The 23,483-nt window shown below is 43.2% G+C and overlaps 3 protein-coding genes and 1 long non-coding RNA gene across 4 annotated transcripts; 1 reads left to right on the plus strand and 3 right to left on the minus strand.

The window, feature by feature from the left end:
- Nucleotides 1-199: 199 nt before the first annotated feature.
- Nucleotides 200-5,311, minus strand: LOC100840709 (mannan endo-1,4-beta-mannosidase 6). The gene is made up of 5 exons (XM_003563860.4): nucleotides 4,825-5,311; nucleotides 2,638-2,835; nucleotides 1,756-1,878; nucleotides 1,458-1,669; nucleotides 200-1,354 (listed from the first exon to the last, which is right to left on the minus strand). Exons 1-5 carry the CDS (start codon nucleotides 5,203-5,205, stop codon nucleotides 958-960), a joined length of 1,311 nt encoding a protein of 436 aa, XP_003563908.3. The 5' UTR covers nucleotides 5,206-5,311; the 3' UTR covers nucleotides 200-957.
- Nucleotides 5,312-6,973: 1,662 nt separating this feature from the next.
- On the minus strand, nucleotides 6,974-9,329 carry LOC104581575. Its single transcript, XR_729591.3, has 2 exons — nucleotides 9,173-9,329; nucleotides 6,974-7,501 (listed from the first exon to the last, which is right to left on the minus strand). It is a non-coding gene; the product is annotated as an uncharacterized LOC104581575 (long non-coding RNA).
- A 1,140-nt stretch (nucleotides 9,330-10,469) lies between these two features.
- On the plus strand, nucleotides 10,470-14,531 carry LOC100841510 (putative BPI/LBP family protein At1g04970). The gene is made up of 6 exons (XM_003563863.4): nucleotides 10,470-10,974; nucleotides 12,386-12,525; nucleotides 12,972-13,317; nucleotides 13,408-13,656; nucleotides 13,815-13,940; nucleotides 14,133-14,531. Exons 1-6 carry the CDS (start codon nucleotides 10,564-10,566, stop codon nucleotides 14,328-14,330), a joined length of 1,470 nt encoding a protein of 489 aa, XP_003563911.1. The 5' UTR covers nucleotides 10,470-10,563; the 3' UTR covers nucleotides 14,331-14,531.
- A 2,123-nt stretch (nucleotides 14,532-16,654) lies between these two features.
- Nucleotides 16,655-23,079, minus strand: LOC100841818 (protein HOMOLOG OF MAMMALIAN LYST-INTERACTING PROTEIN 5). Its single transcript, XM_003563864.4, has 7 exons — nucleotides 22,783-23,079; nucleotides 22,581-22,681; nucleotides 21,371-21,480; nucleotides 21,197-21,272; nucleotides 20,907-21,044; nucleotides 17,860-17,931; nucleotides 16,655-17,769 (listed from the first exon to the last, which is right to left on the minus strand). The coding sequence occupies exons 1-7, from the start codon at nucleotides 22,874-22,876 to the stop codon at nucleotides 16,927-16,929; spliced, it is 1,434 nt and encodes a 477-aa protein (XP_003563912.1). The 5' UTR covers nucleotides 22,877-23,079; the 3' UTR covers nucleotides 16,655-16,926.
- Nucleotides 23,080-23,483: the final 404 nt, after the last annotated feature.

Raw genomic sequence — 23,483 nt, forward strand, 5'->3', positions numbered from 1 at the left:
GAACAGACCGTTCTTTTCAGTCTCTTGCTTATAAATAATATGGAGTGCTCCGTATAAGGCAAACCTCTTCTATGGGTTGACTTTTAAATACTACTGTACGTGTCAAAGACCAAGTAAACAAGGTCCACGCCAATCCAAGTCAGCACACCACATCAGCAGACCTGTCTCCACTGGTGCAGCTTTGGCCACAAAAGCTTGTAAACTCAAGAGTTGTATGACCACTTTAACATTATGCTAGACGTATGACTAAAGGTAAAGGGTACATGTCCGCCAAGTTTATACAACTCTTTAGAGACCCATCACCCATGTGTTTTACTAGAAAGAAAAATTAACGAGTTACCGGCGCAACTAGAAAGAACAGTAACATACATAGCGGAGGAACGTCCGCATATATATGGTGGATCCAAAAACCATGTAACGAACACAGGCAACTTTGATGAGCAGGCTAACACTATTTCTAAGTTAAAACGCTGTTGCCACACTTAATTTCCCGGTAGTTTGGGCTTTATTTGCACAAATTGCTTTTGAGCACCGTTGTCATGCCTAGCATCTCCACGTCGGTTCCATCTTGGAAGTGGGCCGCCAGATTTCTTCTGCCGATGCTGATGCTTTACGTCTTCCTGCAAGTGATTCCTGACTGGGTTCCTGTTGCCGTTCTTGTTGTCAAGTTGCCTGTTCTGAAACTTAGGTTTAGTTTGTCCAGAACAAAAGGTCGGCTCTCTCCTCTGTGGTGCCGAGCAAGTTTGGTGGCTTCATTCTCCTCAGGACCGACCTAGGACTTCAGAAATTTTGACAATAGCTAGCCTGACCGATTGCCTGGCACCATTGACCGTGGGGCCAAACTGCACAACCTTGGTGCCATCATTTCGCTACTTGCTTCAAGGCAATCTTCTGCGACAGGTTTCTGTATAGTATAACGAAGAGGGGATTTTTCCGGTATCTATGGCGGCAAAATACCTAGGGTGGTATTGTACATTGCCAGCCAGGATCACCCTCTTTCTTGTGCAGCATTTGCAACCGACAAGAATGCTCCTTTATCAACTTATAAGTTGACGGGTGATCCCGTGCCACCAGGGAGAAGTTGTCGTGGTACATATGTGTCCCTTTGACCATCAACTGCCAAATAAGAGCACCACCGCCTGCCTGCAGCTTCCTTGCTGAATCATAGATTTTGTCGTAAACAACTCTCAGAAGAATATCTCTATCAACTGTGGTATTAGCATTTGCATGCTGGAGGTAACCTACTTCTGAGAATAGAACAGGTTTTTTCAAGATATTTTCACTGTCATTAAGGTGTGAATCAACCCAACTGGAAAGATATCTGACTTTTTCTTCCATCCTTGCCTTTGGTAGCCTGCAAACAAAAAATGCATCAAGGGCATACAATGCATGGTATATTTTGTAAAATGATGGTGGTGGCGGTGGTGGTGGGAGGGGGGGGGGGGGGGGGTATGTACCAGCTGTCAGGATAAGCATGAACTGATGCAAAATCAATATGCTCGACTGCTGAGTTTTGCAAGAAATCACAACAAAGTGAAGCTGCCCAGTCCCCAGGATTAAAGCCCAGCCTCTCAGCTATTCCAGGACCATAGAACCCTTCAATTCCAACTGTAACTAGATGATTATTGTCCAAACTCTTGACGTATGCTGCCATCTCTGCTATCCAAGCCTGTGAAGGACCATCAGGTTGAACTGCTGAGCGTTTTCGCTTAGAAAATGTAAGTGTTGTCAAAAGTAAAAGTGCATTTACATTACCTGAAGATGAGGACCAGATGAATTGGACACACACCTAGGCTCATTCATGAGTTCCCAAGCAAATATTGCAGGTTCATCACAGTATGTGATTCCACTATAAGAGTTCTTTCTAGTTAACATTGCCTGTTGGTAATACATTATATGTGAGTGACCATTAACTCACCCGATTTGGTCCAAAAAGAAGAAAAATGGAAACGTCGTATTTCTAAATAGTGCTTCGGCCAACATAGCTGCAAATTTTCTATGTACCAGACAGATTAGAGTCGGAATAGAAGACACAGATTACTCCCTTGTGCCTTTTAGCATGTTTACAAGCTATATGCATGAAAGAAGGCATCGTAAGTCATGGCAGCCACTTACTAGTGGCCATAACGAGGGTTGATGAAAATATAGGTACATTTATGTGTAAATTTGTGCCAAAATCCACATTTAAACACATTTTATCTAATATTAAATCCCTCATGAGATGATCTACAGTGAAAATCATTATCTGCGTAAGAAAGTAGATTGACCCAATTATGCCGTTGCTAACCCCTCCATCAAAACTAACATGTGTAAGTGCAGCACTCCACAACATTGAAAAAGAATATGAACCTACTCCCTCAGTCTCGAATAACTGTCCTGAACCTCAGCAGAATCCGTTTCAAAACAACTGTTCATTGACATTGAGGAAATCAAAAGTATAGTTAATGCAATATGCCCACTCTCTAACCCTAGTTTAATTCTTTGGAAGAGGTCAAGGTGGTTGTAGCATGTCATTTAATAACGGTATGCATGGTATTTTCTCAACTCTAATGTATATTTTGTGTTATTTAATCTGTGCATGTGGTGAGTTGAGGACAGTTACAGAGGGTGTTGTTTGTGTCAAGCTACTCGAATTACCTTCACATAATCCTTGTAGTAACCCTTAATGGTTGGGTGATAGAAAAAAGAATCAGTTGAATTCGTCAAGTTAGCCCCAGCTGCTTGTGCCCACTTAACATATTGGGCCTTCCCTCCAAAGTTATCAAGGTTGTTGACAAGGCAAAGAATTAACCTAATATTATTTCTCCGAGCTTCGTATATCACATAATCCAACACCTGGAATGAACAAAGTCCAGCTTAATATTCACACTGAAAAAAAAATTGCATATGCTTGTGAGCTTATTTTCTGAGCTGCTGAGATAATAAAAGAGGGACACTTTTTTATGGATGCCTGCAGCCACTCAAAACAAACTGAAGAATATCTTAGGCAAAGGGGCAGAATCTACAGTCATAAAAAGTTAGACTCCACTACATACTCTGAACAATTACAAAATATTGGTCACATTCCATTAAGCATAAGATTCTCAAAATCATGGGTTAGCCACTGTCGTTTTGTCAGAGAACTATAGCTATGTGGCATTACTCAGGTGTGCTGCACGCCAACTATTAGCAACATGTACCATATAAAATGAAGATGGTTCTTGATAGAAGTAATTAAAAAACAAAGGACGGAGGTAGTATACATATTCAGTGGGTTGTTCACACTTGTGAAACTGTAAACTGTAAGCCGATATGATTCCTAGAGGCATAACAGACCACTCAGTCTAATGGCTGTAGCGATTAAAGTTAACCATGTATGATACTAGCCAATACAAAATACTGCAATTTACAGTACAAGTACTGAAGTACATGTTCATTCCATTGTTGAAAATATTCGTTCTCAGAGATTCTTCTTTTAGCTGTAAACAGAATGGACGCACTGTGTTGAAGAAATATTATCGTTCGGGCAGAAAAACTAGACTGCGGCAACTTAATCAACTGGGCTGATTAATTCGAAGTGTGTAAAGGGAAGATAATGGACATATGTGTACAATCTAAAATGGATTAGAGGCTGAGATGGGATGTTGATTAGAGGCTATGGGATGTGTCAAATAAGGTGTGGAACTGTGGAAGGTAAGGTTTTAAACTCATGCTTTCAGTAAGTCAAATAACTACCAACCTTGAGAGCTCGCAGGTTTTCCCTTCACGTTGCTAACCAACCATGCCTCTAGATGCATAAGAGAACTATGCAAATGTAAGGATTAGTCTTAAACTAGCTTTTGTTATAACTCAAAATCGATCATATCAATTTCCCGTTTGAAATTTTCAAGTTACTATTGCCAACATGGCACAGTAAGATGGCTCATATGCATGTGATGCAGTATGGCTCAAGTCGAACAAGCATACTGCTGTTGCTAACAAACAGGGCATTTGGTTAGGAGAGTTTCACCATTTACCAGTTTATTTCATGAGTGATGGCCACAATACAAGACCAGAACTTGTTAATGCTAATAAGTAATTACCAGGCCAATCAGGAAATGCTAAGTAATTAACTAAGCCAATCAGAAAAAGATATGAGTTTGCGGTCATTACATCAGGTGCAATCATCATGCTATATCACAACAATGTCCTTGCCTAAATGGAACACTCCACTAGAATATGCTTAAGAAATAGATACTTCGGCAAGGAAAGGAGGCTAATGGAAGGATCTGTGTTTATAGGTGAGACAGAATTTGGATGTTGACCAAAGGAGCTATCCAGCTCAAGGCACAAAAGAAATTGCACCACGATGTTTTAAAATCAATTTGAGAGAAAAGATAGCTAGGTTCCTAAAAACTCCAGAGGCCAACCATTGGATTTATTTGGAACATGGTGGTCTTACTGTGAAGGGTGTCATGGAATCTACTGAATTATGGATTTAGACTACCAAAGCATAAAGCATAATCCAATCTGACATCAGATATGACACTGCATGCATTGGAAATTGGGGCTCCTGCGCCACAAAATATGCGTACAATTAAATTGCAGCAGTGTGTTTGGCCTGCAAACTTTTTATTGGAGGATCTGCATGAGCACATTCGAACGGTCCCAGTTGTAGCATCAACATGTTTTCCATGTTCCAACGCCCCCGGAAATGGCTACTGCAACACAAAATATGTGCCCACGCCATTTTTAACAGCGGCTCTGTACTAGCATCATACATAGATCAAAAGAGCAGCCTCAATAGCATGACTGGCACCAAATAGTTCGCGGGAGAGAGAAGGGGATTAAAGAGGAGATCTGGACCTGGAAGACGGCTTCGCTGAAGCGGCCAGGGGAGATCTGGAGCGCGTCAGGGCCGCCGTCGCTGAAAGCCCAAGTGCGGCAGACACCGAGGCCCATGCGGCGGCCCCGGCGTAGCATCTCTGCCACGAGCGCGGGCGACCGCGACGAAAGCAGCCAGTAGGAGTTCCAGCCGTTGACGTAGAGCGGCGAGCCCGTGGCAGCGTCGACGAAATGGGTGCCATTGCGACCCGCGAACGCCATCCGCGGCTGCAGCCACGGCACCGGCAGCTTGAGGCCGCCGCCCGGGGCGGCGGGGTCGCGTCCTGGGAACCAGTTGAGGTAGACGACGGCGAGGAGGAGGAGGAAGCCCAGGAGGCTGTAGAGCCGCCTCTCCCGCCGCATCGGTCGGCTGCCTCCGCCTCCGCCTCCGCCACGGCCTGGCTCCCTCTCCGATCGGCGGGGGCGTGCCAAATGCCGAATTTTGGTTCGGCTTCTGATCGCGGTTGTTTCCATATGGTTTATGGGTCTTGCAGAAGAGGAAGTCGTACAATCGTTTGGCTGTAAAAAAAAAAAAAAACTATTTGACATCTGCCCTCGATACTAATAATATATGATACTAATAATATATTAAATTAGAATTGGCGGTGATGATTTGGCGGTCGCCGTACGTCCCTAGCACCAATCACGTACCCCGCCCGACGCACGTAAAGAAAAGATGCGAAACGTTTTTTTCTTATACTTTTCCCCTCCGCACAACCCTGCACTCCTGTCCTCAAAGCGCCGCCAGTTCCGCTCCGGTTCCGTCGCCCGCTCCCACTCCTGCGGCGTCGGACAAGCGGGCGCTCTCCAACTCCAGCCGGATCGGTCCTCGTTCCCAAAGAAGCTGCAGCATCGTTCTTCTCTCCCGTTGCTCCTCCCCATTGATTTCTCGCTCCAATCTCCATCTCAACCGTCATCCACCCGTCAGCCCGTTCCTGCGCCGCCAGCAGCCCGCCGCTCACAAATCGGCTCCTCCTCCTCCTTTACAGGAGGGCGCCGCCACCGCACGTTGCTCCTCCTCACCGGCGCCTACCGCCGGTCTCGGCCGCTCCTCCCGCCTCCGCCGTCCGTCCCTCCTCCCCTTCCTCCTCTACAAGCGCTCGTCGGCGTCCTCAAATCCATGGGCCGCCGTCGCCATTTATTCGACTAGTTCCAGCTCCAATGACGACTGTTGCGGCGTCCGGTCCGCCATGCCATCTTCCGCTCCTGCAGGCCGCGTCGAGAATCACCAAACAGCGGACTGCAGCTTTGGCTTGCATCTCCCGTGCTTGTAACCCAGCCGCTACATCACCGGTGCGGTGCGAGCTGCGGCCCTCTGGGCATCCAAACACGCCCACTTAAATCAGTGGAGTACTACTAATTTACACCAGTGAAGATTGTGTGGTTTGGTTCTCAACGGTTTGTCAGAGCCTCAGAAGTAAAGAGCTTGGAGTTGATAGCGGAGCGTGAACCTGGTATGGTTTGTTTGCCTGTTGTTATTTCTGAAATGTGATATGTCGTGTCTCTTACATTGCCATGTCATCATTTCACATTTTTGAAGAAGCACATATACGAGTAGTTTGTGTGCGCCTGTAATTTGTAAACCCTATCATGTCTTCCGTGTTGCGATTAACTGATTATTTAATGAATTTTTCCTACACTGTACTCTTACATATTTTTCTTACTTTTGAAGTTACTTTTTTATTTGCAAGAGCAGTTTTAGTACTCACGCTGGGTACTCTAGGTGGCAGAGAGTATATCATTTCATTTTATTTTGTTGTCCCGTTGCAACGCACAGTTGTTTCAGCTAGTTTTGCTAGTACTAGTTTGCAACCCTGCATTAGTTTTTTTCTCCGCCCGTCCCTCATCATGACGTGAGCTAGCGAAATTAACGGGTCCGACCTTTTCTACCCCAGAACAACACACACTATTGGGTATCGAGCCCAGCCCAAACAAAGAATTGCCGGCCTGACGGGCCACAAAACAAGGGAAAAGCAAAGAAAAAATAGCAAGAGAAAAAAAAAGGCCCAGACAAAGCTGACTTCTTGCGCTACACCAAACATAGGTGCTAACATTTCAAACTCTTCCTGCAACCTTTGTTGCTAGATACTTAGGTGCTTCCACGTTTCTAGCAAAATAAACCAAACAAAGCAAAAAAAAAAAATCTCTTGTTACCCAAAAATATCCGTGCGCAGTCACAGGTCTCGTAGCAGCTCACAAAAGCAAAAAAGATTTGTTCTCTTGTTCACAAAGTAGCCATGTCCCGTCACAGCGTATGCATAACAAAAAGACATACTAATAACGCCTAAACATACAGTAAGAAAGAATGTAAGGATCTTGAAATTTTCAGCTCCACAAGATATTCTTCAGTTCATTTGCATCTTTGGAAAAGAAGTGTTGCTTGATGTCACAGAACTTCTAGTTAGAACAGCGTAACCATATGGAAGTTACTTGCTCATCACAGAACTCTTACCAGCCATAGGGAGGGATGTGTTGCTGCTAAAAAAATATAATCATTAATAAGGGAAACAAAATGCTACAAACACTGAAAGAGCAATAGAAAATGGTGGTGCGAGGCAATGACCCTAACTAGCTCAAAAATAAAAACAGCAGCAGGTCCCAGTGCCCTCTCAAAAATGTCTCAGGTTGAACTGCAGTTTAGCATCTGGCCCTTTTGTACCTATAGAGTAACAGAACAAAAAGCAGTTATGTTGGTTGCTGCTCGATCAGCCAGAATTCAGAAACTAAGAGATGTTTCCTACAAAAGCTACTGACTGATAAAAACTGAAACTGAGTAAAGCAAAGATAGACCCAAAATGTGGATTGCGGGCAAGAATATAATCGAGACTTAGGGTGGTTTGAATCATAACTAAGTCAAAAACTGAGAACATGCCTGGACTAAATTGAGACAATTTAGATATACGCTGAGCTTTAGCGCCTAAATGACTTCGGCATAAGGCTAATAGTACTAACAATAGTATAGTGAGCTAAAGCTTGGTAATAAACAAGAGAGACCTGTAGATGGGCTTAAAAAATGCTATATCAGGTGCTTTATTAATTAAGTGCAAGACTTAATTGAATGAAACAAGACATGCAAGGACATGAATGAAAAAGATAGACTACAGGCACGAGCAAGGCAAAAATATGTACTCAGAAAAGACTGAGAAAGAAATGAACTTATAAAGACTGAAACTAGGAAATAGCTGAGGCTCTTATAAAACTGATGAAACACTGACAAAATCTAATACTGATACTAGACTAATGGTAACCAAAGAAAATAAAGCAAATCAGGTACTTAATAACTGAGAAAGAAATAAAGTAATAAACTACTGAACAAGGAAGTAGCTGAGGCTCTTACGAACTGATGAAACACTGACAAAATCTAATACTTATACTAGACTAATGATAACCAAAGAAAATAAAACAAATCAGGTACTTAATACCTGAGAAAGAAATAAAGTAATAAACTACTGAAACAAGGAAATAGCTGAGACCGAAGAGAAAGAATCTTAATGGTCAACTTAGACTCTTATGAACTGATGAAACACTGATAAAACAACGACAACAATTTAGGATTGGAGGGAGTACTTAATACATGCATGGCTCAGGCTGAAACTAGGGAAGATCTGAGACTAGAATGAAACAATCTTGCTGGTCAATAGACTCTTATGAACTGATGAAACACTGATGAAATCAAACACTGAGACTGCGCTAATAATAACCTAATAGAAACCAAAGAAAATAAAGGCGAATGTCAGGTACTTAATACATGGCTCAGACTGAAACTAGGAAAGAGCTGAGACAACCCCTTCCAGATGAACCCATTTGATTCCAAAATAAAATAAAATCAAAACCCCTCTCCCAGCCACAAAACTCTACCTGCCACAAAGCAACAACCCTGACACAAAAGGAATGCCGCAAGATAATATTTCAACCGTGGCATTCCCTGAATTAGACTAACAGTAACCATGGCCAATGCATGAACTTGCACAAAGCCTGGGTGGTATCCAGCTACACTGCAGAGGATAGGCAAAGCATCACAACGAACACACAAAAATCGTACTCTGCGTAACCCCGTGTACCTATAGATCCGGATTTCCCCCTCCGCACTGCACATCGTCCCCGCTAGCACCCACAACAACTTGCATAACTCCATAACTCACGAGCAGTCCGAGCAAAATCTCTCGCCGAAGACAACAACCACTGGATCCTCTATCAAAATAGCAGGAGACATGGCACTCACCAAGCATCGAAACAAGCTTGCTCGAGGAATAATATCGCGACCAAAAATCGAAACACACAGAACGAAACGGTGCGCACATGGGGAGAGAATGGGGGAAAACGGACGAACCCGGTACGCCGACGATGCTCAGCTCTTCCTCCGCCCCCATCATTCACTCCGTACATCTTCCGCCTGAGGTAGAAGAAAGACGAAGAGACAAAACAAAACAACCACCGCTCTGAAAAAAATAGAAAAATAAGGGGCACGCAGATCGGGCGAGCAAAATCGCAACCGGGCCGCCCTTAGACCCAACAAGACGAAAACAAACAGCCCGATAGCAAGCCGTAAGATTCGTGCTGGACTTTAGAATCAAACGGACACAAATCTGCCTGACGGCAAATTGGAAAACAGCTAGATGACAAATAGCAAATGTGAAAAAAAAAAGCTCGTATTATTTGAGTAAATATCACAAAACCCTGTTCCCGACAAACCCGTAACGCAAAACAATATTTTTTGGTTTTTGTCACAAACGTGGACTAAACTACAGCGGAAAAACCGTAATCTCGTTGTCGACGCGGCTAAAAACGAACTAAAACCCAGACCCCACATGTTAGCCTCGAAAATGGGTTAGCTTATGCGGTCCGGTTCGGTTTTCGGCGGTTCGTGCGGGCCTATGGCCGATATAAGTATAGAAATCTGGCGTGAAGAAACGCGGGAGATAGGAGGCGCGAGAGCGAAATAGCTAGCTTCTCACCAGGTTTCTATACTTATATCGGCCATAGGCCCGCACGAACCGGTCGAAAACCTGGCCACCATCTCAGTGTTTTGCAATTCATTTAATATTTGGCATAAAAACGAGATGAGGATCTTTATATACTCCCTCCGTCTCATATTAAGTGACCTTCTATTACATGTATCTAGACGTTTTTTAAGCATAGATAAATTCATATTTGGACAAATTTGAATCACTTAATATTGGACGGAGGGAGTACAACAGAAGGAGGTGAACAGATGATGGGCAAATAAAATTTATCCAAACTTGTTATTGACGCAACTCATTGGATTTAAATCATAAAATGGATGCCCATATGTGACTTTTGCGTGTAGCTCTCTGATTTATTAACTAAATCTATGCATACATAGTAGACGTAGAAGTTATTCCAAAATTATTTAAAATCATAAAATACTTGCGTGTAGCTCTCATGTTGAATGATTTATTAACTAAATTTATACATGCACAATCCTATTTAGATTTTTAGGATATTTAAATGTAGACGTAGAAGTTATTCGAAAATTTTCTGTATCTTCTGCTGCTTCCTCCACTTCATAAAGATTCTTGTTCAAATCCGTACCACCTTTATGAAACGGGGGAGAGTAATAATCATGTTTTTCGATTTTTAAAATTCCATAATCGACGGAGGCCGAGCTTCCAAACGTTTGTTCCCCGGACTGTTGTTCTCGGCTACCCACCTTCCTCTTCTTCCTTCCGCTGTCCGCCTCCTCCCCAGTCCCCACCCGCCATGGCGGCCCATCACCACCTCCTCCCTTTACTCCTCCTCCTCATCCCCTTCGCCTCCGCCGCGGCCACCGGCGGCGAGGCGCACGTCTCCGCGGTGATCGCCGACAAGGGCCTGACCTTCGCTAAGGACGTGCTCATCGGCGAGGCGGTGCGGTCGCTCACCCCGCTCCGCCTCCCGGGGGCGGAGAAGGCTGTGCGCGTGCCCTTCCTCGGAGGCATCCGCGTCGCCGTCTCCAACATCACGCTCTTCCACCTCGACGTGGGGGAGGACTCCGCCATCCGCCCCGGTGACTCGGCCCTGGTTATCGTCGCCTCCGGCATCAGCGCTAACATCAGCATGGCCTGGAGCTACTCCTACGACTCTTGGTACTTCCCCATCGAGATCTCTGACAGCGGCACCGCTTCGATCCTGGTAATCGATTAATTTCCTCTGGTTGTTGCTGGCTGGAAGGAACAGAATAACTGTGCTACATTTAGTTTCACGTTGTGGTGGAATTGATGTGCTCTCGGGGAAGGGGTATTCCTAATCCTAACTCTACTTTTGTGAACTGAGTTCGGTGTGGCCGCTAACCTTTAGTACTACCTTATAAATTTACATGCTGTCAGCTTACCTTGCTAGCAATGTGAGTTAGTTCTTAGCAACCTCTTTATTTTAGTGCCTCAAAGAATGGGAAATAAATGTAGATTGATTGCACAGTTAGTTTACATACTCATGTTCATGGTTCTCTTTTCTCCATCGAACCAAGCTGCTTACTTTCCTCCATAGACATTGCTCGATTTCCAGATTTGGATACTTACTAAGTGTATCCGCTAAAAAAGACTTTTTGAAAAAAATTTGTATCTATTTTTTTCCACTGAGATTATTCTTTTTATGAGGCATTAACACAAATAGCAAAAGCTGCTTCTTGTTCTATGTTTAATATTTTGCAGGTCTGTAGTTGTTTAATTCTTTCAAAGTATTTAATTCTCAATCAATTTACGTATATATCGCATGGGTTGAACGCCAATTAAATGTGAAGGACTTGCACAGTTATTCTTTAACTCAGCTAAAACAATCATGAATTGATGAGGTAAAACAATATGTTGATAAAATTTGTAAATACTTTTTTCGAAAAGGGGATCTCCCTGGTCATTTGTAAATACTTGTATAGTTCCTGTTTTTTCATTGATAATTTTCAGTCAGAGCCTCCCCTACAGTTTTGCATAAAAAAGATGTGTCAAAATCCTCATCATCAGGGTTTTAAAAATCATTAATTGACCGGCTACTGTTATATGCTGCTGGTTTTGGCCAGTTAAAGGAAGTAGGCAGGAGGCATCTAGTGTAATAATTGTACTCAATAGTTAGGATACTCAATGATACAGTGGATACTGGCTGGAGACCAGTACACTTATCAGATATGTCATTTCTCGTTGTTATGTACAATTGTAATTTACTTGAATTGTCTGAAGAATACTGTGAAGCCTATTGTTTTTCTTGTGAGAACAATCAAATCGTGGTCGTAAACATTAGAAGATTATGATCCAGTGTGCCACAACACTAGCCATCATCGTCCAGTTACTCGCAGTCTTTCTTTAGATTTATTATGCTCAAGGAATATGTCTCATAATTGTCTGTATTACCATTCATGTGGTCTTAAAATCTCAAATTAACTTCCGGACTTCCAGTTGGATGATAGGTAATGTTTCATATTATTCAAGATATGCTCTAGTTATGACACTCATGATGGTATCCCCTTTTTTGTACCATGCAAACCTCATAGGCCAGTTAAGACACTTTAGGTTACTGAGATGAAAGCACCTCATGAATCCTTTATGTGTGTAAGGTTCAAGGAATGGAAGTTGGGATAACCATGGAAATCAAGAATTACAATGGAAGTTTGGCTCTGTCTGTTTCGAAGTGTGGCTGTTATGTGAAGGACTTGGTGATATCTCTGGATGGTGGAGCATCATGGTTTTATCAAGGGTATGCTCTCCTTGTGAATCTCTTTTAATATATATATATATATATCTCCTAAAATGCTGTTATGTAAAATACAAGTTGGAATCGTATGTTAGCACTTGAGGGCGTGAAGTTCGCACCGAATGATCTCTCTTGTGGTGCAGCATAACTTTGTGAGATTTTTTCTGAAGAAAAACAGTAGGGAAGAAACCAAATTTGTGAGATTTCAAGTGAGACCTGTTTTAATCCAACATTTTCTATGTCTTCTGAGACCATTTGGGCATGACCCTAATTTATTAATCAATAAATGAGATTGCATATATAGCTTCAGTCAGCCTCATGCTCAAATATTAGCATATATGGGCATTTTATTTGTTGTCTTCTTTTTTTCTCTTTCTTTATACTCAAGCATGTGAAGAGGCAAAATTCTCCTAGTTTAATTATTTACCTTATTGGCCTTCGTTTTGAAGGTTCATAAATGCTTTTGAAGACCATATTAGAGCTGCGGTGGAAAAGGTAATACCAGAAAATATTATTGAAGGCACATCAAAACTGGACTTGTTGCTTCGAAGTCTTCCTAGGAGTGTCAATCTGGACAATGTCACTGCTTTGAACATGACTTTTGTTAATGATCCACAATACGGAAATTCCTCTATTGAGTTCGATATCGATGGGTTGTTTACTTCTGCAGTTGCTAGGACTAGCAATTTTCAGAAGAATCCCCAGCTTTCTTTATCTTGTGGTGGGGCATCAAAAATGCTTTTGCTTTCACTTGATGAAGCTGTTTTCAATTCAGCATTAGAGGTGTACTTCAAGGTAATCAAACATATTTGTCTGTGCTAAAATAGTATACGTCAATAATGTTTCACCGTGTGAGCTTTACATTATTCCCTTTTTCCCCTTCAGGCGGGCTCCATGCATTGGGTTGTCGACAAAGTTCCTGATCAATCTCTATTGAATACAGCCAGTTGGAAATTTATCATTCCTCGCTTGTACTGGAGCTATCCAAATGACGCCATGGTTCTAAACATTTCGACGGCTTCATCCCCAATTATGAGGATTATGTCTGACAAGATTGACGCTACCATTAATGCAGACATGATAGTTGATGTTTTACATGGCACGGAGACGGTTCCAGTAGCATGCATCTCTATTGTAAGAAACCTCAAATTCTGATCTTCATTTATGGTGTTGTGATTGCATTGCCACTATTACTTGTTTTATTGCCAGCCAGTTAACCTCAACATCTGCTTTGTAATTTCACGTATATTTTTAAGGATTCTAACGACTGGAATGATTTCCTTTCCTTGCAGGTAGTAAGCGCCTCCGGAGTTGTGAAGACATCAGGCAATATAGTATATGGTAGTGTTGAATTAGATAATTTCTCCCTTGCCATGAAGTGGAGTGAAATCGGAAACTTCCATATGTCTTTGATTCAGGTATGCTACCATCTGTTTTCTCTAGTTTTTCTTTTTATTACTGCTAATTGACTTCTGGCTGGCTACTGCTCATTATTTTATTTCAGCCTATTATAGTAACAGATACCCATGTGCAGAACACCATTGTGAGTTAATGTTTTATTCTCGATCTGTGGTTGGTTAATTAAATCATCACACATGTTCTGTTTGCAGGGAGTGATACGGGTTTTCTTGAACACCGTATGCATGCCTTATTTGAACTCACGGCTGGGTCATGGATTTATCTTGCCTGTGGTTCGTGGCTTCACTCTAAAAGACGTCTATGTAGTTGCTTCTACTCAGCAGTTGACGCTCTGTTCTGATATTACCTTCACCAATGCGAGTAGCTTGGCGAGTTTACAGATTTTGTGATACCGTGCGTAGGCTTGTACAGAGCATGTAACTTTCACCTTGGCCACAAACTAGGCCTTGGAGCATTAAAGCCTCAGCACGACCACAAACTAGACCTTGCATATAATCTCTTCTTTTTCAATACTATTTACATTCATCTGTACAAATTTATTCCAAATTCATCGTTTATACTAGTCCTTGCACATATGGGTACATTGTTTATAATCTCTTTTTCAATATTATTTACATTAGTGGAAATGTCCGTGCGTTGCCACGGCCCAATGCACACGTCACAACCACTTAAAAAGATGATCCCGTGCACTAATAAATCATCATTCAAATTCTGTACCAAATTTTCACATTCTAACAAGAAAAGATCCAATACAAAAGTTCAAAACATAGAGCAAATTTGTATACATCCAAAAGTCTGGAACCCATAGAAAAAAGATGCTAATTTTCAAGCATCCAGTCGAACTATCAGTAGATGCTAATTTCCAATCACAGCATGCACATGGTAGAACACTAATCTATCTATTATCCATAGCAGCTACCATCAATCAAGTTGGGAGTACATCCCAATTAGCTATCGAATTATCCGTCAATTAGTACAAAGCACCACAACAAACGAAAACAACAAGGACTCGCCGGATGGTTGAGCTATGGCCGGCCACCTACTGGATCTCATGCGTGGATGGCGGACGACGGCCACTTTCTGGATCACGCGTTAGGACTGCGGACTGCGGTCGTCGGGTGGATCTCGCGTGGGGCCGGTATGCTTGGAGTGGCCAAGCCGCGAATTGTAGCGAGAAAAGCAGCGATGTCCAGGCGAAGGAAGGAGCAGGAGGTCGGGGGAGAGAAGGGAGGCGGGTGGGGGGGGGGGGGGGGTAGCCAGAGAGGAAGGGGGCTGCGACGGCGGGGGCGATGGAGCAGGTTGGGTGAGGCGTCGGGAAGGGATCGAGCAGGTTGGGCGCTGGGGGCGTTCGGGTCGAGAGAAATAACGAGCGGTGACATATTGGCCATAATTTTGATGACATGACGTACGGCGGTGGTCGTACCATCACTACCAACTCCAATTTAATATATTGGTATAGATTCATCTGTACAAATTTATTCCAAATTCACCTTGGCCACAAACTAGACCTTACACATATGGGTACATTGTTTATAATCTCTTCTTTTTCAATACTATTTACATTCATCTGTACAAATTTATTCCAAATTCATCGCAAAAAAATTAGTTTTTTATACTAGTCATCCTTGCTTATGGATCTCTATGAAAATGACAAGGTAACATGTCAGATTGATAATGAGCCAAGCACTTCCTCCCTTGGCTTTATAAAGGGTGAAAAACCCTAGAATCTGCGAGATTAGACTTGTTGAGAAAGATTAGGAAGGAAAGGAGAATCGGAAGAAAACCAAGGCTCTCCCGAACTCCCCGAAGGGAAGCCTGTGCATACAAGCTTACCTTTGAGCTGCAGAAGTTTCTTTTTCGGAGTCGAAGAAGCATCCAGAGTTAACAAAACAGTTGTTGGCACGCGGTGCGAGCACGGTCGGTCGTACCGTTGCGGCGTTGCTGGTGCACGAGCAGCCCTGTGAACAGTTGAGGAGGTGCGGTACCAGTACCAGCTCAAGCTGACTGCAAAAACACTCAATCTACTTACATAAACACTCAATCTACTTGCACAAGGGTAGACTTGAGTGGGAACTCTAAGGAGGGTTCGAGGCCATACCTCCTTGCTATCACCTCTTCTGGCATGATGATTCCGAAGAGCTCGACAGACTTTTGTTCATCTGTCAGGTTTGGACCGTTGGCTATCAATGGAACTCCAGGTCCTCTTAGTTAGCTTGACGGCCCCTAAACTCTACACTTTTTTTGATTTCATAAGGGCCTTCAGACTTCGACTTCAAGTTCCCCGGAAACAATCTTAAACCAGAATTGAAATGTAATACTCCCTCCGTCTCATATTAAGTAACTCAAATTTGCCTAAATATGGATACATCTGTACCTAAAAAGCGTCTAGATACATGTAATATTTCGACACTTAATATGAAACGGATGGAATACTTTTATCTCTCTCCACGGAACTCTTGTTTTTCTTATTTCCCTATTGAGCCACATTTTAACATTTTCCTTAAAGAGCATGTCCCTTTCATAAGCTTCATTTCTTAATTTATCTAAAACGTGTGGCACTATCATTGTCTTTCTGCAGTAAACATTACTCAAAGCTACTTAACCGCCAAGACCGGACTGAAATCCTTTTTTTCTCTAGTTTAAAGCACAAAAATCAGACCGTAAGGGAATCCTCCAAACTTGCTATGGAAGTCCTTTGAATAGAAACGGCAAATAATTGAATATAGCCTTCTGACAAAACTCTCAAAACAAATAATTTAATGTGACACGATTAGCTAGTATGCTGCAGAACACTTGCAAGAAATAATTCAATGCGACACTAGAAGGTCGTATGCTGCAAACATGTTACTGCTAAATGCCTCTCGGCCCCTAGATTTGTGTAGCCACCCCAGCTATCTATGTATGCAACCAGGCAACATTTCCATGTGGCGGTAATTACAGCATAGTGTATTTACAAAAGATGTTTTCTCTTTGAAGACCAGACAGCTAATGAGTTTCAGCCGAAGGGTTCGTCAGAAGATCCAGTGCCCGCTTCAGGTGATCCACAGCAATAGAAACGTCATCAAATGCAAGAGCACCAACTGCAAATCGTGCTGCCTTGTGAGCCTCGGCTATCTTCTCAACTGCCGGCTGGTAACTGCTGTCATACTTATACTGGCTAGCTGGTGGTGCAGCATCGGCACTGGAACGGTACTGTGTTGTTGGTACAGAATTATTAGATGTGGACGGAGAGTATGTTTGAGCAGTCACACCATCACTAACAGGACGGAATGCAGATTGATGAGTTGTGACAGAGGGTAGTGTGCTGTCTTGGAGGCTTGGATAAGACTGGAAATTAGGGTAGCTGTACGGAGCAGGTGGGGTTTCTGTAGAGTAGTAGTTTTGAGAGGTGTGCTGAGGTTCAATTGTGTAGGGTGGCTGGTGGTATGTGTGAGGATAAGCTGAAACATCCAGTTTATCATTGCTCTGAGGATTATAGCCATCATCCATAGTGTGGTCTGTTCTTGTGTACGGGGGTGGGGAATAATTGGATGGTGGTCTGTGGACCTCATTGGTAGCGTAGTCTGTGCTTGTGTACGACGGAGATGAATAATTGGGTTGTGGTGTGTGGACGTCAGAAGGAGGGTAATCTGTTCCATGGTATGAGGGAGAAGAATAAGATGGATGTGGAGATGAGAACTGGGACTGTGGAGATGAGAACTCAGACGGTGGAGGTGGTGATGAATAAGGTGGCTGGGCAGATACATGATCATTAAACTTCTCTGCACTTTGTTGAGAAGCACTGTTTCCTGGCTGGACAGCAGAAAAGCTATCCCTTCTGCTAAAATCCTGTGTACATGAAGATAATAAAATCAAGAAAAATAAACCTTACAACAATTAATAAACAAATTTAAAATAAATAGAGGCAAGCAGAATAACCTTGTCTATTGGTTGAGATGATGCTTCGTTGCCATTCTGCCTGTTGCCAAAAGACTGGCTTCGCCCCATATCCTGATTAATGATCCAAACAAAAGCAGCTTGTTATTCCGTAAATACCAATGCACAACAGTACTGTGGCATAACTGCTACTCCCTCCGTCTCGAATTAACTGACGTGGATTTGTATAAGAACCTATACAAATCCACATCAGTTAATTTGGGACGGAGGGAGTATTATTCTCAAGCCTATGGTCTTCTGTGCGTTAGATATGCACCTTGATTCAACGAAAGTGTATAAGTAAATATCGATAGCATAAGTTAACACAAGTTGCATATGATTAAAAAATGATGTCTGTTACTTCTAAATGGGAACTCACAGGTAGCACGATTTTCCATATCTTGTTTTGCTGCTAAGGTTCAGGAGGGTAGCAAAATTGTTTTAGAAAGTGGTATACAAAAACGGATTCTGTTTTCAGTCAAAAATAAGGATACTGATCATAACAAGACTTAGCTTTAATTAAAAGAGTAAACCTTGACTTGCATGCTATATACAAACTATACCACTCTTTTAGTATAATGCCAGAATGGCTTGTTTGTTGGATAGATATTGTCATTGACTGCCATGTGCCTCTTGCGCTTGACTTCTAAGAGTTTTCAAGATCATTACTATGGAAAACTAACTGGACTGGAATTCCAACAAAAGAAAGGAAGCCAATATCATTCTGGCTACCAACACAAAAACACACCCCTCAAATAGGCAATCATGGAAGTACACATACATACAGAGAGAGAGAGAGAGAGAGAGAGAGAGAGAGAGACAGAGAGAGGTCCAGTCAACTCAATCTGATTGGGACGTGGATGTCAGGGCAACCACCCCAGGTTTTGATGAAGCGATGGTGGTCAGCGAGTGGTCTTGAGCGGCTAGGGCTGCGGAGTGTCCAGGTCATGTGGCGCTAGGGATGGGCATTCAGGTAATATTGTTATCGGTTTGGTCATTTCGGGTTTGCAAAAAACACAGGTTTCCTGAAATGAAAACCGAACCCACTCTTGAGTAGCGTAAATACTTGGGAACCCGTACGGACCAAAAATTCGGTTTTGTCTGTTAGGGTACAAGAAACCATCTTCTGTGGTAACCTCCAGGCTCCAGAGGGCTCCAAGCCTCCAAATCCAGGTCACTGTTATGGCATTTCATTGTTCAAGAAATCAGTAATCGGTAACTGCTCGGTCGGGTAGGGATTAGCGATTAATCGGTTATCGGACTGATTAATCGGTTTAATCGGTCGACTATTACACTATATAGTATATATAATTATATATTGGCCTACTTGCCGCATGAGAATCTTGGGAAGGTGCAGCCATCTAAAACAAATCAAGAGAAGCAAAGGCATCAGTGAAAATAGATGGGAGCAGCAGCAGCTTGGGAGGAAGCAAAGGCATCATTGAAGCTCTTCAAGGCTTCGAGCAGGGGCTGGCCGGCGGATTAATCCCGATTAATCGGTTGTCAGACCGATTAATCGGCTTGGGCGATTAACTGCGGCGATAAGTGTTAATCTGCACGGTGGTCTGCCGATCAGCGATTAATCGGCCGATTAATCGCTGAATCGGCCGATTTCTTGAACAATGTGGCATTTATGGCTGCGGAACAGGCAACAAAAAAGTACTAATAAGATTCAGAATTCCAGAGCCAATTTGGACCCTAATTCCGGCCGTTGTCGATTTGGTGCTCGCTTGGGTGGTTGCATCACCGCTTGTTGACATTGGTTGCAGGCTCGCCGGAGCTCCCAGCTTCATGCAGTGTCTGGGTCGAAAAGGTCTGCCTGGCAAAGATGCAATCTTGCCGCTGGGGATCTCCTGAACGGGCCACTGTCACGTTTGAGGATAGGAGTTTGTCTTATTGATGTCGTAGCGGCAACTGGGAACCCCACATGTGTGGGTTGCTAGGGCAAAAACGGGTTTTGAGGTACTTATGCCTCTGGTCAGGCCTTACATGGAGTGGAAAATAAGGAGTTAGTGCTTTATTTATTAGGGTATGTGGTCTGTTCAGCTTCCATGGACTCGAATCTGACTTTAGAATCATAGACCAAACAGCAGCAGGATTGTGGCCAAACCCCGAGAACCGAACTACCCGGCAATTTGGTGTATTTGAGTCTGGCCCGGTTTTTGGATTTTCGTCAGAATGTGCCCACCCCTATGTGGCGCTTGAGCTCGTGGGGGCATGAGGTGCATGTTAGGCAAGCGGCCCTCAAATGTGTTGTCAGTGGCTTTCGCAGGGCGCAGGGTGTCTCTGTATGTGGGTTGTGGTGCAGGCGTTTGGACACGTGCCATGTAGGTGGCGAGTTTGCGCCGTTGGCAGGTGCAAGTTCCAGGCCTATTTGAGCTAGGTGGGCTGCGTGTGCCTGTTGGTTGTTTTTGACCGGTTTCCGTCATTAACCGGTCAACTGTGAGGCTTTCGGTCCTGTTTCCCTTGTAAGCTGGATCAATTCTTTCTGCTTAATGAATAGCCAGAGCTCCTGTTAGTTGCCTGAAAAGAGAGGTTGGGAGAGAGAGAGAGAGGTGAATTGTGTGGATGGAAGGCCAGTAAGGGGAAAGAAAGAGATTCCTGGAATTGTACTTGCAAAGTTAATTAGGGACTCAAGCACCTTATGGTGCGTGGCAGCACCGCATGCTGCAACAAATGGCCACTGGTACAATTTTGACACACGGTGAACCAATTACACTATTTCTGTGACAATTTTAGACATACTTCCACCTATCTCGCAAGTTGTGTGTGGTGAGTCGTTCTACGTGTGGTGAACCAATTAATAATATTTACAATGGTCATGTGTTGAAACTAATCCGCCATTTTAAGGGTTCACGAGCAAATTATAAATTTTACGCTGTCGTCAGCAAACAAAAGCAGTGCCCAATAGCTAAATCTGCCAAGTAATACTGTTATGTGTCATTAGGGTGTATCAACAAACAAGTGCAGTGTCGAATAGCCAAAACTGTTGACTAATACTTTTACGTGTCGTATTATAACGGAAGGATTGCTAGAGTTGAGAGAGTCACATTGGCATGTTCAGTGGTGTTGGCAGGTGCTTCATCTTTGTCCCCGCCAGGAGGACCAGCTTCAGGCTTTCGTCCTTCTTTGAGAGCTTTTCTTATTTCAGCAGCTTTCCAGATGGCATATTTCTGCTTCTGCTCAAGCTGTCAAAGGCCAGTTAAAGCATAAATACAAACATGATCCCGTAAATTGAACATATATCAAGACCATTGTATAGTACAATTGTAGACATTAGCATATTAAGGCTAAATCAAGATTGCGGTCATAAATGTAGACATTAGCATATTACACTTACATCAGGTTGAAGTTCGCCAAATTGATTGAGAATCTCAAAAAATATGCTGGCTGCATAGAATGTTTTTGCAGTGTTTCTGCAAAATGTGCAGATTTATTGTAAATGCATTGGTGAAATTGCAAATACATAATGCTGATATGATTGAAGCATAATAATAATAGTTCAGAATAATACATGTCAGCTCGTCCAGCACGATCCTGTTTGTCTGCTTTAGCAAAAACGCTCGATGCAAAACCCTCTAAATGTAGATGGTCATCAGGCCCCAAGGTCAATGATTTCTTATCCTGCAGGATGGAAAACTTAATCAGGACTACAATCTGAGAAAACAAACAATCTACACTGCAGGAAATTAAAGGCACAATAACAGAAGATATACTCCCTCCGTTCCATATTAAGTGTCACAAGTTGTCTAAATACGACGCATCTTAGTGTGTAGGCACATGCTTATCTAGACAAAGTTGTGACACAGTAATAAGGGACGGAGGGAGTATAAAGGAGTACTGTTTTAAAATGGCTGAAACCAAGGGACCCAGTTGTGCCCCACTGCCCCCATCCTAAAAAGACTAGGGGTGAGTTTGGTTTTAGCCCAACCTGTTCTAAAATGGCTGAAACCCCAGATTTGCCAAATGTTTGCAAGAAGAATGAACTACAGTTGGCTAAGGAGCATTGGATTGCCAAAATTTTGGCAACCATCCAAACAAGAGCCAAATTTTTGGCCGTGACCAAAACGTTGGTAGGTTTGGTCATCAACCAAATACACCTAGGTACTTTGAGTTCAAAAAAAATACACCCTAGGTACCCATACAAGTGAATGAATGGCAACCCAAAAGTCAATGTCATCACCGAGCATTATCATCACTTTTGGAACCCAACAAGAAGTGGCCACAAGGCCACGAAGAACACAATACTAGAAACTTGATACCGATTCAATTCAGTGCCAACAAAAGATCAGCACAAATCGTTAAGTAGTTTGGAGTATCCCAACAATAGCATACGTTGCTTGCTGAAGCTGCTTCCAGGACCCAGGTGTAATACTTCGATATAATCATACATACGGTCATTAAATGTTCCTCGGTTTCAGCATTCCTAGGATTTAGATGGAATCATGGGACTTCATAAACTCTTCCTTAGAGTTCACTCAGATACCATGCAACTCAAGTAAGATATAGCCTTGTTCTGCTTATGCAGTCACGGAATTGGGTGCTAACCTTTAGCCTTGTAAGAAGTGATTACTTATGACGTCAAAACAAAACATATCACTGTTCTACTCTCCAAACCCTAATTGCCACAAATGTAACAGATCTAAACTAAACTAGAGTTCACAGCTCCTTAGTTTTTTTCCCTCGGAAAACAAGAGAAAGGAAAAGGGGACAGATATACAGACCTTCTCGAGCTGGTTCATGAGGGATACAAGGATGGAGTTGGTGGTCTTGGTACGTTCCTTCTGCGGGATCACCAGTCCCTTCTCCATCGCATATAACCGACCTGTTCGAACCAAATCCAAATTTTAGACCAAACCCTAGCAATAGGCGATTAGGGAAATTGCTGCAAGGAAGATAGATCATAGATGGGAGAGCATCTCTCACAGTAGTACGCGACGAGGGGCTCGTGCTTCTGCAGCTCGTCGGCGCGCTGCAGGTAGGGCAGCAGCCCCTTGGCCGGCTCCGTGTCGCTCCCCATCAGCAGCGGGAGATGTCTGCCTAGCTACAGGAGGGCGGCGGCAGATATCGCCGGAGGTAGGGCGCAACGGTGGGGGTTTGGATTCGGGAGATTCGGTTGTGGTTTGGTTTGATTTGGTAGGTTTTCTGTCTTGCAAGTCGTTGCAGCTGCGTGCTGCTTCGTCGGGAAGATGAGGGGAAGAAGCTTCGGATCGTGGGGTGATTTTACAAGGAAGTGCCTGGTGTTATTGCGCGGTTGTTTCCCAGTCCTTCCGCTGTTTCACCCTCGAGTCTCGACCGTCCGATCACACGATGAACTGTTCGTGCAAAGACACCGTTGCTCCGTTCGGATGCAGGAACGGAGAACTGGATGCTAGAATTGTACGGCAACTAGATGATGCACCAACAGCTGTCAAAAACAGACGATCCGCCAATAACGTATAAACTAGACGAGACCCCGCGCGTTGCAGCGGGAACCTATGTTGTATTGAAGAGCAATATTTGGACTACTATTATATGTTTTGCTGGGATTTTAATAAATTAAATCAGGAAATATATGGCAAGATTTGTTTATTGTTGTCGGTCTTAGTCCCTTCTCCACTCAAAAAATTGTACATGTGATGTACCTT

This window comes from Brachypodium distachyon, chromosome 1, assembly GCF_000005505.3.
Source record: "Brachypodium distachyon strain Bd21 chromosome 1, Brachypodium_distachyon_v3.0, whole genome shotgun sequence".
Classification (NCBI taxonomy): Eukaryota; Viridiplantae; Streptophyta; class Magnoliopsida; order Poales; family Poaceae; genus Brachypodium; species Brachypodium distachyon.

What these genes read in the sequence shown, in the direction of transcription:
- LOC100841818 (XM_003563864.4), bottom strand. Translation starts at nt 22,876, where the DNA reads ATGGGGAGCGACACGGAGCCGGCCAAGGGGCTGCTGCCCTACCTGCAG. An exon ending in CGTGCTGGACGAGCTGACAT is followed by an intron (nt 21,273 to 21,370) that starts GTATTATTCTGA and finishes CACATTTTGCAG; the next exon opens with AAACACTGCAAAAACATTCT. An exon ending in TTGGCGAACTTCAACCTGAT is followed by an intron (nt 21,045 to 21,196) that starts GTAAGTGTAATA and finishes GGCCTTTGACAG; the next exon opens with CTTGAGCAGAAGCAGAAATA.
- LOC100841510 (XM_003563863.4), top strand. Translation starts at nt 10,564, where the DNA reads ATGGCGGCCCATCACCACCTCCTCCCTTTACTCCTCCTCCTCATCCCC. An exon ending in CAGTAGCATGCATCTCTATT is followed by an intron (nt 13,657 to 13,814) that starts GTAAGAAACCTC and finishes CTTTCCTTGCAG; the next exon opens with GTAGTAAGCGCCTCCGGAGT. An exon ending in TCCATATGTCTTTGATTCAG is followed by an intron (nt 13,941 to 14,132) that starts GTATGCTACCAT and finishes TTCTGTTTGCAG; the next exon opens with GGAGTGATACGGGTTTTCTT.
- LOC100840709 (XM_003563860.4), bottom strand. Translation starts at nt 5,205, where the DNA reads ATGCGGCGGGAGAGGCGGCTCTACAGCCTCCTGGGCTTCCTCCTCCTC. An exon ending in TCAGCGAAGCCGTCTTCCAG is followed by an intron (nt 2,836 to 4,824) that starts GTCCAGATCTCC and finishes TGTTCATTCCAG; the next exon opens with GTGTTGGATTATGTGATATA. An exon ending in ACTACAAGGATTATGTGAAG is followed by an intron (nt 1,879 to 2,637) that starts GTAATTCGAGTA and finishes TATTACCAACAG; the next exon opens with GCAATGTTAACTAGAAAGAA.